General features: G+C 36.5%; 1 protein-coding gene across 1 annotated transcript in view; it reads left to right on the plus strand.

Annotated features, from left to right (window-relative positions):
* Positions 1-15,493, plus strand: part of CDC40 (cell division cycle 40) — a 59,460-nt gene that overhangs the window by 6,189 nt on the left and 37,778 nt on the right. Inside the window, exon 2 of the mRNA XM_002747007.7 lies at positions 9,288-9,374. Within this exon, the coding sequence (XP_002747053.1) occupies positions 9,288-9,374 (87 nt within the window). The remainder of the gene's footprint in view (positions 1-9,287; positions 9,375-15,493) is intronic.

Below are 15,493 nucleotides of genomic sequence, written 5' to 3' on the forward strand. Positions count from 1 at the left end.
TGTCTAGAAAAAATGCAAATATTAGCTAGGCATGGTAGCGTGCACTTGTAGTCCCAGCCACTTGGGAGGAAAAGGTTAGAGAGATTGCTGGAGCCAAGGAGGCAGAGGTTGCAGTGAGACAGAATCATGCCACTGCACTCCAGCCTGGGAGACAGAGTGAGACTCTGTCTCGTAAATAAATACTTAAATAAAATGCTTTCATTTAGTTGTATTTCTCAAAGGATATTTTCACTGGGTTGTTTGCTTAGCTGGCAGTTTTCTCTCAGCACTTTTAAGATACTCTACTCTCTTCTGATTTTCATTGTTACTGATAAATCAGCTTTGGTATAGCTGATTGTCTTTGAAAGTGATTTTCTCTTTTCTTTTGATAGCTTTTAAGACCCTCCCCAGTTTTTTTGAGATATGTTTTTTTTTAAATTTTATTTATTTAATTTTTTTGTGTGGGGGGAGGAAGTGAGGGAAGGAGGAAGGGAGGGAGGAAGGAAGGGATGAGGAAGGAAGGAAGGGAGGAAGGGGGGAGGGAGGGAGGGAAGGGAAGGAAGGAAATCGAGCAATGAGAGAGACATTGCCGACCTGGATCTAGAGGTTTACAAGTTGATTTCTTTTTTTTTTTTTTTTTTTTTTTTTTTTGAGAAAAGGAATAAAAAAAAATGAGTAAAGGAGAGGAAGAAAGAGGAAGAGAAAGAGGGAGGGTGAACGGAAATATTGCTTTATTCTGAAAAAAAATGGGTATTAATAATGGCCACTCAATGTTTCATTTAAACGTATGAGTAGGTGTGATGTGGTATTGACAAGAATGTATATTTTGTGTATTTGAAGTGGAGAGCTCTATAAATATTTATTAAGATTACTTGTTCAGGATCTAAGTTCGAGTCCTTGATATCCTTATTAATTTTCTGTCTCATTGAATCTAAGTCTCTATGTATCTGGGTGTTAGGATCATTAGCTCTTGTTGTTGCATTGATCCTTTTGCCACTATATCTTTGTTGCTTTAAAATCTATTTTATTCGATACGAGAATTGCAACTCCTGCTTTTTATTTATTTATTTATTTATTTATTTTTGCTCTCCATTTGGTTGGTAAATCTTTCTCCATCCCTTTGTTTTGAGTCTTTGTGTATCCTTGCCTGTGAAACAGGTCTGGATGTAACATGCCGTTGGGTTTTGGCTATGTCTTTTGATTGGGAATTTAGTCGATTTAAATTTAGGGTTACTGCCCTTTGATGTTAACTGGCTGTTTTATCCATTCGTTGATGTAAATTCTTCTTTATGTTGGTGCTCTTTACTTTTTGGTATATTTTTAGAAAGGCTAATACTGGTTGTTTCTTTCTGTGTATAATGCTTCTTTCAGAAGCTCTTGTAAAGCAGGCCTGGTGGTAATAAAATCTCTGAGTACTTGCTTGTTCATAAAAGATTTTATTTTTCCTTCAGTTGTGAAGCTTAGTTTGGCTGGATATGAAATTCTGGGCTGAAGGTTCTGTTCTTTGAGGATGTTGAATATTGGCCCCTACTCTCTTCTGGCTTGTAGAGTTTCTGCTGAGAGATCTGCTGTAAGTCTGATAGGCTTGCCTTTGTGGGTAAGCTGATCTTTCTCTCTGGCTGCCCTTAGTATTTTCTCCTTCGTTTCAACCCTGGTGAATCTGACGATTATGTGCCTTGGGGTTGCTCTTCTTGAGGAATATCTTTCTCTGTATTACCTGGGGTTGAATATTGTCCTGCTTTGCTAGTTTAGGAAAATTTTCCTGAATAATATCCTGAAGGGTATTTTCCAGCTTGGATTCATTCTCTCCGTCGCATTCAGGTACACCTATCAAATGTAAATTAGGTCTTTTCACATAGTCCCACATTTCTTGGAGACTTTGCTCCTTCCTTTTTATCCTTTTTTCTCTAATCTTGTCTTCTTGTTTTATTTCATTAAGTTGGACTTTGACCTCTGATATCCCTTCTTCTGCTTGAACAATTCGAGTGTTTAAACCTATGCATACTTCTCGGAGTTCCTGTATTGTATTCTTCAGTTCCATTAATTCACTTGTATTCCTCTCTAAGTTGTCTATTCTCAATAGGATTTCATCAAACCTTTTTTCAAAGTTCTTAGTTTCTTTACATTGGGCTACAACATGTTCTTTTAACTCACAGAAGTTTCTTATTATCCATTCCCTGAAGCATGATTCTGTTATTGGAATGCACTTGTTCTCCATCAAGCCTTGTTCCATTGTTGATGTGGAACTGTGATCATCTTTAGAGGGAGAGGCGTTCTGATTTTCAGTATTCTCAGCCTTTTTACACTGGTTTCTTCCCATCATTGGAAATTTATCCTCCTGTCGTCTTTGAAATTACCAACTTTCAGATTAGGTCTCTTGAGTGGATGTCCAAGTTGTTAGTTCCCAGGGCCAGAACAGCGGCATTAAGACTGATGGTGCTTTTCTGCCTAGGATTCTCCTGTCTGGCTTCCTTCTTGTGTCCATAATAGGTGACTCTGCCTTCCCGGGGCTCCAAACCTTGGTCAGAAGAGGAACCAGTCTTGTTTACTCTGCGCGGAGAGCTGCCACGCTGAGGTGCCGTCACAGCCGCTGCATCGGCCTCAGGAGTCGTGCTGGGGACCCGTGTGGGTCCTCCAAACTTTGGTCGGAAGGGGAGCCAGCCATGTTTACTCTGCTCCGAGAGCCGCGCTGAGGTGCCAGCAAAACCGCTGTGCCGGCCACAAGAGTTGCGCTGGCGACCCATGTGACTCCTCCACTGGGGTTCTTCTGCTCCGTGAGCGACCAGAATTTGTCTGAAAGTGTGGCGTCCTCTAGTTCTCTGCGCTTCCACTGAAAGCTGCAATCCCGAGATGTTAGCGATCGGCCATATTGGATCGTTGATTGAGATATGGTTTTATTTTTCAGTTTTATTATGGGATACACATGTGGATTTCTTTTTATTTTTTCTGTTCAGAATTTGTTGGATTTCTTTAATTGCGGATCAGTTGCTTTGGAATGTGGACCTTTGAACATTTCTTAGCAGTTGTCAGTTCTTATCACTTAATATCTTATTTTAGTCCCATTCTCTCTTCTCTTCTTCTGGAACTCCAATTAAACATATTTGTGTTCTCCAGTGTATTATGACAATGAGTAGTTTCTGGATAAAAATTAATTTGAATGCAACATTGTAAGGGTTGCACTTAAGAAATCATGCAGTGGACCCTATTGGATTGCAAGGGTTGCTTATTAAGTGACTTTAAGGTTAGAAAAACAAAAGCAGACCTGGCTTTCTCTCGTTTCAACCAGTGACCATGTTACTTCCCCTCAGTGTACTCTTTCCTTAGCATAGCCAACTAAAGTAAAATAAAAATTCTGCCTCTAATTTTGAGTCATATTTTTTGGTTTCTTTTTGAGTGGTATTTCTTATATTTGTGAGTTTCAAATGGACCACCTTTTCCCTCTGCATCTGTTAAGTGCCAAACTCAGAGGATATCTTTACCTGAATTTCTGTTCTTTTATATCATTCACCTAAATTCTTCTTTTAGGAAGTTTAGTCATTTCTGTTTTCTGGGAGACAAAAACAAAAACTATGCCATAAATTGATAAGTAATTTATAATAATAATATTTGTTATCCTCTTTCAGTTTACATGCTTTTTTTATATCTCTTATTCGAACACAGGAAGAAATGTGAAAAAGAAAATGAATATTATGTAGTTTTATTCTCAAATTGCTTTGAATCAATAAAAGATACACTATTTAAACTTATTTGACCAACAGAGTGCCCTTCACTTGGTGCGTTTTAATTTTTGTGGATAATTGAAACTGAATAGAAATTATTTGTTATTCTGTGGCAATTCCAACTGCATTCCTAATTGGAATTGAATTCCTCATGGGTGTTAAAACAAGGTTGTGTTATTGTCCAAGTTTTCTAATTAAATGTTTGTAAAATAACAGCCCTTCATTTTCTTGAGGGTTGTTCAATTTGTTCTTATAATAGAACGATTTATAATCCTTTGGATATATACCCAGTAATGGGATTCCTGGGTCAAATGGAATTTCTATTTCTAGGTCCTTGAGGAATCGCCACACTGTCTTCCACAATGGTTGAACTAATATACACTCCCACCAACAGTGTAAAAGTGTTCCTATTCCTCCACATCCTCTCCAGCATCTGTTGTCTCCAGATTTTTTAATGATCGCCATTCTAACTGGCGTAAGATGGTATCTCAATGTGGTTTTGATCTGCATTTCTCTCATGGCCAGTGATAATGAGCATTTTTTCACATTTCTTGGCCTCATATATGTCTTCTTTTGTAAAGTGTCTGTTCATATCCTTTGCCCACTTTTGAATGGGTTTGTTTTTTCCTTGTAAATCTGTTTTCGTTCTTTGTAGATTTTGGATATAAGTCCTTTGTCAGATGGGTAGATTGAAAAAGTTTTTTTCCCATTCTGTTGGTTGCCAGTTCACTCTAATGATTGCGTCTATTGCTGTGCAGAAGCTGTGAAATTAATTAGATCCCATTTGTCTATTTTGGCTTTTGTTGCCAGTGCTTTTGGTATTGAAGCCATGAAGTCCTTGCCTATGCCTATGTCCTGAATGGTTTTGCTTAGGTTTTCTTCTAGGGTTTTTCTGGTGTTAGGTCTTATGTTTGTATTTAATCCATCTGGAGTTAATTTTAGTGTAAGGTGTCAGGAAGGGGTCCAGTTTCTGCTTTCTGCCCATCGCTAGCCAGTTTTCCCAACACCGTTTGTTAAACAGAGAATCCTTTCCCCACTGCTTGTTTTTGTCAGGTTTGTCAAAGATCAGATGGTTGTAGATGTGTGGCGTTGCCTCCGAGGCCTCTGTTTTGTTCCATTGGTCTATATCTCTGTTTTGGTACCAGTACCATGCTGTTTTGATTACTGTAGCCTTGTAGTATAGTTTGTCCATCATGCTCAAGTAGGCTTCATCCCAGGGATGCAAGTCTGGTTCAATATACGCAAGTGTATAAATGTAATTCACCACATAAACAGAACCAAAGACAAAAACCACATGATTATCTCAGTAGATGCAGAGAAGACCTTTGACAAAATTCAACAGCCACTTTATGCTAAAAACCCTCAATAAACTAGGTATTGACAAAACGTATCTCAAAATAATAAAAGCGATTATGACAAACCCACAGCCAATATCATACTGAATGGGCAAAATCTGGAAGCAATCCCTTTGAAATCTGGCACTAGACAAGGATGTCCTCTCTTACCACTCCTATTCAACATAGTATTGGAAGTTCTGGCCAGAGCTATCCGGCAAGAAAAAGAAATAAAGGGTATTCAGTTAGGAAAGGAGGAAGTCAAATTGTCTCTGTTTGCAGATGACATGATTGCATAGTTAGAAGACCCCATCATCTCAGCCCTAAAGCTCCTTAAACTGATAAGTAACTTCAGCAAAGTCTCAGGATACAAAATCAGTGTGCAAAAATCACAAACATTCCTATACACTGATAACAGACTTAAAGAGAGCCAAATCAAGAACAAACTGCCATTCACAATTGCTACAAAGAGAATAAAATACCTAGGAATACAACTAACAAAGGATGTAAACGACCTCTTCAAGGAGAAGTACAAACCACTGCTCAACGAAATAAGAGAGGACACAAACAGATGGAGAAACATTCCATGCTCATAGTTAGGAAGAATCAATATTGTGAAAGTGGTCATACTGATCAAAGTAATTTGTAGATTGAACGCTATCCCCATCAAGCTACCAATGACCTTCTTCACAGAACTGGAAAAAAAACACCTTAAACTTCATATGGAACCAAAAGAGAGCCCGCATAGCCAAGTCAATTCTAAGCAAAAAGAACAAAGCTGGAGGCATCACGCTACCTGACTTAGTCTCTTTTTAAGGAAGAAGAAAAACTTGACCCTGAAAATCCTTCCAACAGAGATACCCCATCTGTTCTGTTTTTTTACCAAGAAATATTTTCAGTACAGATTTATATGGTGATGTTTTTCCAAATCCTCATTGACACCTCTGCCTCTTGCAACTGGCTTTCCATAGTCCTTTCTAACAAAGTCACTCTCGCAAAGTTTTCTGTGACATAATTGCCAGATCCAGTGATCTTTGGTCAGCCTTATTCTACTTAATTTCTCCATGGATTTGGCTTTTCTTTCTTCAATTTAATGTAAGAAATGTTTATTGAATATATGTTGAATGCCCTGTGTTCTACTGGGCAGTGAGGATATATGACATATGTAAAAGCCATGTGCAACAAATAATATATCACAAGTACTATCAAACAGAGTACAGTATTTTTTTAGGGCTGCAAACAACAACAACAACAAAAAAAACAGTTCTTCTGAAGCAGGAGGAGGGAAAGTATCAGGGAAAATAAGAAGGCAACATAAAATAATAAAGGCGATACCTAAGATGCAAGGCGGTAACATTGCCTACAGCACAGAAAGCATCAAAGTGCTTGCTCTTTTTAAAAATTAGCAGTTAGTCTAATATGGCAAAAGCGAGAGAGTATTGAAGCAGATAAGGAAGTATTACAATAGGCCAGGCAAGATATAATGAAGCCCTAACTAGGCCAGTGTAGCAGGGATGCAAAGAGGGGAGGGCAGATGTGAGATTACTGGAGAAATATTCAAAGGTAGAATCAGCACGACCGTGCCTGATTTATTAGTGAAGATGGAGTCATGGGGGAATGGTAAGTTCTATTCTGGACATAGCATAGTGTTTGATGCTGTGGGATATTCATATAAGGAAATTTAGTAGGCAGTTGGATATGTGGATCCAGAGGTTAGGAGTGTGATTAAGGCTGCAGATAAAATTAGGGGTGGTAACTGAAGTCATGAAAAGGATAAGATACAGTAAAGATACGGACAGTTTAGAGAGGAGAGAAACTCAAGGGACCTGATAGGCCCTGAATCTTTAAGAAGTAGAGAAACTTAGTTGCCTGTTTTGTTAAAGGGGCCATGATAAAGTGTTTTTGGAGTGGTCAGATTTTGAAGCAGTGCATATGGGCTTTTGGTGTTATTTTTCTTGTTGGTTTTTTAGTCTTTGGTCATCAGCTGACCTAACTCTACCAGATCTTTACTTGTCTGTGGCATTGCTGCTTCTCCAATATCAATATCAACTTCATGAAATCCTACCTATTTTGCAGAATGTGTGACGTTACTTTACGTTGTTTTTTCATTGTATTAGGGGATATATCCTACCATCAGCAAGATGCCAGCAGAATAAAGATGGTGATATAATAGGGATAGTTCAAGGGTTTAATTGTACATTTGTGTGTGCAAAATGCACCTTGTGTAGTTTACATTTTAGTGGAGAGAGAGGGATAATATATCTGTCCATTGAGGATAAATACAATGGAGGAAAATAAAGCAAGATAAGGGGGAAGCAGAAAAGCTGAGCAGAGACTTAAAAGGAGAGATAACAATCACGTGAATAGCCACAGAAAAAACATTTCATTCCAAAAGAAGTAAGTACAGAGACCCTGAAGGAGGATTGTTCCTTGGCCTATTCCAGGAATAGCAAATGAGCAAGTGATGCTGGGGAAAGTGAGCACAGGCATAGTGCTAGATGAAGACAGAAGTTAGTAGGGGTAGGGGGCTGATCATGGAGGGCAAATTCTCAACCTGTTAGACTCAGCTCTGTCATTTTATGACAACAGTGTTATAATACCGACTTTATTGAAATATAATTTGTAGAGGATATATAACTTCTTTATGATTTTTAAAATAGAACATGAGTACATTAACTAAAGGAAAGGTACTTATAATCAAATATGTTTTTCAGTATGTGAATATTCAGACAGGACAATACAGGAAGACAAAAATGCCCTGTAAAACTACTCTAGGGAGCCTGCCTGCTTCCTGAGAAGAAGAGGTAATGGGCCCTATTAGGCCTTCGTTAGGCTTTTACTCTGACTGGGGAGGCCGCTGCGGGGTTTCGAGCATAGGAGTAGTATAACCTGACTAATATTTTGAAAGAATCCTACCATCTCCTGTGGAAAGTGAGGCTGTGGCTGGTCGGGGCAGAAAACAGGGAGACCAGGTAAAAGCTACTCCAAAATCCAAAGGCAAGACGTTAAATTGAACCACCACAATAAAGGATGTCCAAAGTGGTTGAATTCTGGATGTGTGTGGAAGGTACAAGATTTGATGATGGATTGGATATAAAGTGTAAAATAAAGAGGAGTCAAGGGAAACTCCAGATTTTCACCTGAGCAGCTGTAAGGGTAGGATTGCGATTAGGAGAGACTTAGAAGGATTCATTGAGGGAGGGGAGGCCACGAGTTTCCTTTTGGATATATTAAGTTTGGGATGTCTGTTAGATGTTCTGAGAGAAGAGATATCAAGTTGAAGGTTGTATATACAAGTCTTTAGAAATCAGGGAGGTCCAGACTAAAGATACCAATTTGAGAATTGTCATGTTTGTAAGTGATGGGGTTATACAGAAGTTATACTATCAGTGATTCTTCAGTGGAGATGAGATTTTTATTTTCAGAAACCTGGGGAATGAATTTAAGATGTTTAAAATATTAATGTAGATTATAAGACTTTAGATGTAGAAGATTCAGTCCCTGTCACTTCCTTTTGTTTCCTCTCCAGTACCCAACCAAGTGCAATTTGGTTATATATCTAATACAGTTTGTTGAATAAAAAAAGAAATACCTCTTGAATTTGGCACTAGAGGTCCAGGTCTTTCGAGTTAATAACAAAGAAGAGTTGAAATCTCTTAATCTAATTTAAGGCTTTGAGTAATGTTAACTTATTTGGTTTTAAATTTAAAATTTAAAAATTTTTAGTAAAGTCAGTATTTTGAAAAGAAAATTTTTGGGCCAGGCACGGTGGCTCACGCCTGTAGTCCCAGCACTTTGGGAGGCCGAGGCGGGTGGATCACGAGGTCAAGAGATCGAGACCATCCTGGTCAACATGGTGAAACCCCGTCTCTACTAAAAATACAAAAAATTAGCTGGGCATGGTGGTGCATGCCTGTAATCCCAGCTACTCAGGAGGCTGAAGCAGGAGAATTGCCTGAACCGAGGAGGCGGAGGTTGTGGTGAGCCGAGATCGCGCCATTGCACTCCAGCCTGAGTAACAAGAGTGAAACTCCATCTCAAAAAAAAAAAAAAAAAAGAAAAGAAAAATTTTTAAATATTTTAACCTCTAACACTAATTGTATACATTAATTTTATTAATCTTTATTAGAATTATTCATATGATACTGTTATAACCATAAAATAGGTATTAAAGATAGTTAGCATGCCTTTAATGTGGCTTCTAAAATAAAATAATAACATCAGATCTTTAATATTTATTTGGTATTCTTTTTAGGAAGATTTGGAGACTGGAGTTCACCTTGACCCTGCTGTCAAAGAAGTTCAGTATAATCCTACCTATGAGACCATGTTTGCTCCTGAGGTAAGAAAACATATTTAAGGTTTTGACTTTTGCTAAAGAATTTAAATTATAGTAGATAATTAGACATAGCAGTGAATTTTTAAAGGTTTTCTCACATAAGCATACTATTTAAGCTCTTAGAAACTATATTCTTCTATTCTCCAAAAGTTTAAATAGTGTGCTTTTGTGAGAATACTTTTAAAAATCCACTAGCTGCTTATCTGCCTGCATACAAATGTCCGATAAACGGAACTATGTCTTTTGAAAAAGGAAATCTGATTTTTAAATATGAACTTAGTTGATATCTCCCTCTCAGTCTTGATGAGGGAGTATTATAATTAACCGTAAAGGAAAATAGTGGGGCTTATCAGCATCAATATGTAGTATATCATGAAACCTCTAGTTACAGATGCCCCCGAAATGTCATACTGACATACTGCTGGAAAGTAGTCACAGTGTTTGATGTCTGCTCTGAATAAAACAAAGTACTGGATTTTTTTTTCTCTTCCGATAGAAAAAAAAAAAACAGAAACAGTGAATATTGTTCATTTAAGAAAGTATTTGAATATTAGCTATTTAGGGAAGTTTGTAGAAAATATTAAATTTCTAGATATTTTGCCTTTTAAAATGGGAAAGAATGCTTGATTGACAAAACAGAGATGCCAGAAAATGATAATTATAAAACCAAGAAATAAAGCTTTGGTTGGTAGCAGAATCTTAACAAGTACTTTCAAGGTGGAGGTGAGGAGCTATATCTTATGGTATCTTGGTGGAAAATGGCATGCCTTTTACCATTTTTCATTTTGTCGCATAAATTAGCCCCTTTTGTGACATGTGAGAGTCATAGAGCTGTTTCAAATAGTACTTGCCCTGCCTAGGTTTCTGTAGACATTTAAAAGATAACCATTGAAATGTGTAGCACAGCCAGAAATGTCAGTACTTGTATTTAGACAGAGCTCCAGTGATTCACTGGGTCTGCACTTAGCAAAAACCTTCCCATGCTCTGACACTACAGTACATTTTAAATTTTATTACATGTGTCTAAAATCCTTCTAGCCTGTCAGACTACAGGCTGTCTCATAACCATTGGCACCATTTTAGCCAGCCCATTGAAGAGAGGTTGTCTATTATACATTAATATATGCTTCATGATTTCTTAAAAATGAAAAGTACTTTAATAAAAAGCCACTGAATTAGGAAAACAAGAAAATTTGGAAGCATTGTGATGTATAACATTCTGATGTCATTTTATTTTCTCTAAAGCCTGCTTTTTTCTTAAGTTCTTAAAGTGCATGTGTAACTAATACATTGCTGTGTAATTAGTTTTCAAAACTTTCAAGAAAAATTTAAAAGTTCAGTTTAAATTGTTTGTGTTGATATTAACTAGAGGCCTGTAATTCTCTTTGTGCGATTTTCAGTCCTTTTATGTTATTCTTTGTCCTCGTATTGGGGAACCTCACATTAAATATATAAATTAGTTTATGTGAGGAGCACTATAATACTTCTTTACAATATGAGAAAGTACTGATAGGACATAAAAGGGAATCAAAATATAATTTTTCCTGGTTGCCAAATGAATCCTCTGTATAATACTTCTTTACAATATGAGAAAGTACTGATAGGACATAAAAGGGAATCAAAATATAATTTTTCCTGGTTGCCAAATGAATCCTCTGTACCTTAACAAATTTTGAACTTTTGTCTTCTATGGCTAGGATGTGTATCACTTGGCAAAGTCTGGAAAAGTATCACTAGGAATTTCATGAGTTTAAATGTAAAGTTTCTGTATCTTGAGTATCCGTTGTTAGAAACAAGATATAATCCCTCTCCTCAAGCTAATGTTTACCAGAGAGGATATGCTAAGTGTTTGTTTGTTTGTTTGTTTGGTCAAATGTATTTTTTTAAAAAGATAGAGGCCAGATTATTTCCTGTTATGCATCTGAAGTGCTACTCAAGCTTAAGAAAAAATTGCATCTGGTTGTAAATACTTTTAAAAGTTTCTTGAAAGAAGTACTATTTGAAATGGACAATTTAATCCAGATTAAAAACATTAGATGTGGAGTTAAATGGAAAACTTATTAGCTCTTGCGTAACCTTGGAAGTTCTTAGTTTTTTCATAGGTAAAATGAAGATAATTTTTATTTTATTGAGTTATAAGGATAAATCAGATAATGTATGATATAGTTAAAAAAAAACTCTGGCACAGAATAGGCAATTAACAAATAGTGTCATCATTGTTATTGGCATTATTAATTATTGGCATTGGTGGCATAGGCTTTTAGGAGGAAGGATTCCAAGAAGAGAACAGCATGATCCAAATCATAAGAGATCTAAAGAACAGGAATGCCTGAGTCCTTACTAGAAGAAAGAATTGAGAGATAAGACTAGAATGGTGTTTTGTATAACATTTCACAAAGCTTTTGGGGCCAAAGTAAAGACTTTTGTCTTGATTTAATCGATGATAAATAGATTTGTGAGGGTCTTAAATGGGATGGTGGCATAATCAAAGCTGAATTTTTAGGAAGGTTTATTTGCTATGAGTTTGCATGATGGAAAAGAACAGGGATATAGATTAATGAAATAAAGCCACTATTTATTACTGTACACCAGGTACCATACTGAGGGGTTTATATACCTCATCTCAATACAACCCTATGAAGTAAGGACCTGTGTTCTTATTTTATAGTGAGGAAACCAAGTCTTAAGTTATACTGCCAGCAAGTGGCATATTTAGATATTTGAGTCCAGATCACTCTTAATTATCTCTCTGTAACTGCAAGACCAGTTTAAAGGCCATTGTGGAGTTTGCAGGGTACACCCCTATGCCTTTGACTTTGCTAATTCTGAACATTTACTGAATTGCTTATTTTATTTTATAAAATATTGTTTCCCTCTTCTGACCAAGGACTTTTCGGTTATACAGATAATTTTTCTCAAATAATGGATAGAACTTGAAGACGTAGTAGCCATTGTTTTAGTCTAGTAATTTCTATGTCATTTCACTCAATTATTTTTGAATTTACTTAAAGAAAAATGTATTAATTAGCTTCTCTAAACTCATAAAACTTGTAAGTCTCAGGAAGAATTCCAGACAGTTTAAAATAGTACTTTAGAATAGAAAACATATAAAAGTTAAGAGAAAAGAACACCAGTTACAGTTAAGAATCTGGCTATAAAGGCTGCTATAAATATTAATGTTATAATGAACTTTAGAAATCATATAGCTTAGATCTTTTAGAAAACTGAGGTCAAAGGTCATAGAACCAGCACTAATGAAACTTTCTTATACTAATATTTTTATGTCTTATAAGATCAAAGTATTCCACCAATAAAATTGAATTGTAGGAATCTTACCTTAATTTGCAGGAAATAATTAACAGACTCTTCTCACCTTAAAATTTGTTTGTAAATCTTTTAAACAATAATGACTGCAATAAATATGAATGAAAAATGTACCAACAATCTAGTATATATTCAGTAATTTGGTTTATTTTTCTATATGTGAACTTACAACTATGATTTTATATAGTCCAATTTTTAGTAGTATAAATTGTCTTAATTCCTGTGATGTTATAATATGCTGCTAAAATGCTGACTCACCAATATTCTACCTACTGAAGATTTTTGAGATCCACGTCCTTATAGTATCAGATCTCTGAGAGTGATCAACCAGCATCTTCACAAATTAAGAGTGTTTTTCTCCCAACCCTATAAGTAAACTACTGCTTTGCTCAGTTGACAGATGTTTAAGGATACTTACCTCCCTTGGGAACATCATACATACTTTGGGTGTAGCGATCTGAATTAGTACTTACATGCCTTTTAACTAATTAATCTTTTCATTAACCAAAATTGCATATATTCACAATGTACAATGTGTTTTTTAATATGTATCCATTGCAGAATGGCCAAATCAAGCTAATTAACATGTGCATTACTTCATGTACTGATCATTTTTTGTGGTGAGAACACTTAAAATCTATTCTTAGTGGTTTTCAAGAATACATGGGTCTTAACTATAGTCACCATGTTGTATGATAGATCTCTTGAACTGATTCCTCCTATCTAACTGAAATTTTATATCTTTTGACCAGTCACCCAAAACCCCTCTATCCCATCTCATCCCTACCCATCCAGCTCCTGCTAACTGTTCTACTCTCTGCTTCTATGAGTTCATCTTTTTTGGATTACAATTGTGGGATCATGTCCCAGTACCTGGCTATTTGTCTTAACATAATGCCCTCTAGGTTAATCTCTGCCGTCAAAACTGACAAAATTTCCTTCTTTAAGGCAGAATAGTATGCTGATGTGCGGACATACCACATTTTCTATATGCATTCATATGTTGACAGCCATTTAGGTTGATTCATGGGAATACAGATATTTCTTTAACATACTGATGTCATTTCCTTTGGACACATACCCACTTGTGAAATTGCTGGGGTCATATGGTGGTTCTATCTTTGATTTTTTTTAAGGAACCTCCATACTATCTTCCATAGTAGCTATACTAATTTCCATTCCCACCAACAGTGTGCAAGTGTTATCTTTTCTCCAGAACATCTTTGCCAACACTTGTTATCCTTTATCGTTTTTATAATAGCTATTCTAACAGGTTTGAGATGATATCTTATTGTGATTTTAATTTGCAGTTCTCTAGTGATTAGTAATGTGGTGTACTTTCTCATATACCTGTTGGCTTTTTTTTTTTTTTTTTTGAGCAGAGTCTTGCTCTGTCGCTTAGGCTGGAGTGCAGTGGTGTGATCTCAGCTCACTGCAACCTTTGTCTCCTGGGTTCAAGCAATTCTTCCACTTTAGCCACCTGAGTAGCTGGGACTACAGGCGCAGGCCACCATGCCTAGCTCATTTTTTGTATTTTTAGTAGAGATGGGTTTCACCATGTTGGCTAGGCCGGTCTTTAACTTCTTATCTCAAGTCATCTGCCTGCCTTGGCCTCCCAAAGTCCTGGGATTATAGATGTGAGCCATGACACCTGGCCCCTGTTGGCTATTTATGTATCTTTTGAGAAATGTTGAGAAATTCAGGTTCTTTGCCAATTTTTCATCGAGTTATTTATTTTCTTGCTATTGATTTGAGTTCCTTGTGTATTTTGGATATTAACCCTTTACCAGATGTATGGTTTGCAAACATTTTCTGACTTAAATGTATATGTTTTATATAAGGAGATTGCAATTGTAATTTACTGTGTTGTGCTTCATTGTTTTAGCTAAATATTTTTAAATACTCATATGAACTTGAATATATTATGCATTCATATTTATGTTATGTATTTACTTGTATATTGTTATAAATCACTTAAATACAAATTTACTCTTAAACTTAGTTAACTACCAAAAATTGAAAAGAAATGTTTGGAAATCAAATTTGTGTGTTTTCTGTGTGCTCTGTTGTATTTTTTAACCGGGGTTGTCCCAGAGTAAAGCGAGTTGCATATTCACAGGGACCAAGAACATCTGAGACATATCTTGAGTAACTGAGAAGAGCTGAGTCCTGCTAAATAGTGTTCTCTCCCTTCCTCTGTTAATATTCAGCATCTTTGAGGTCAGTTCTAATAGCTACCAGTAGATAAATCCTCCTCCCACCAATTCCCTATATCACTAGAAGATTTTTTTTGTTGCCTCAGCTTAAATCTGTATGAGACATAGGCACATGTAAATTTTTAGATTGCTTTAGGTATAGCACCTTATATAATGCATACATAGCTTTAATATATGGAGTTGTCTTTGTATAGAAATTACAGTTCTTTTACACTGATAATTTTTCTTTAAAAAGTGGAGCTGGCTGAGCACGGTGGCTCAAGCCTATAATCCCAGCACTTTGGGAGGCCGAGGTGGGTGGATCACGAGGTCAAGATATCGAGACCATCCTGGTTAACATGGTGAAACCCCATCTCTACTAAAGATACAAAAAATTAGCTGGGCATGGTGGCGCGTGCCTGTAATCCCAGCTACTCAGGAGGCTGAGGCAGGAGAATTGCCTGAACCCAGGAGGCGGAGGTTGCGGTGAGCCGAGATCGCGCCATTGCACTCCAGCCTGGGTAACAAGAGCGAAACTCCGTCTCAAAAAAAAAAAAAAAGTGGAGCTAATTTTGTATGTGTGGCCTGTAGAAGAATTGTTCT

Source organism: Callithrix jacchus, chromosome 4 (assembly GCF_049354715.1).
Source record: "Callithrix jacchus isolate 240 chromosome 4, calJac240_pri, whole genome shotgun sequence".
Taxonomy (NCBI): Eukaryota; Metazoa; Chordata; class Mammalia; order Primates; family Cebidae; genus Callithrix; species Callithrix jacchus.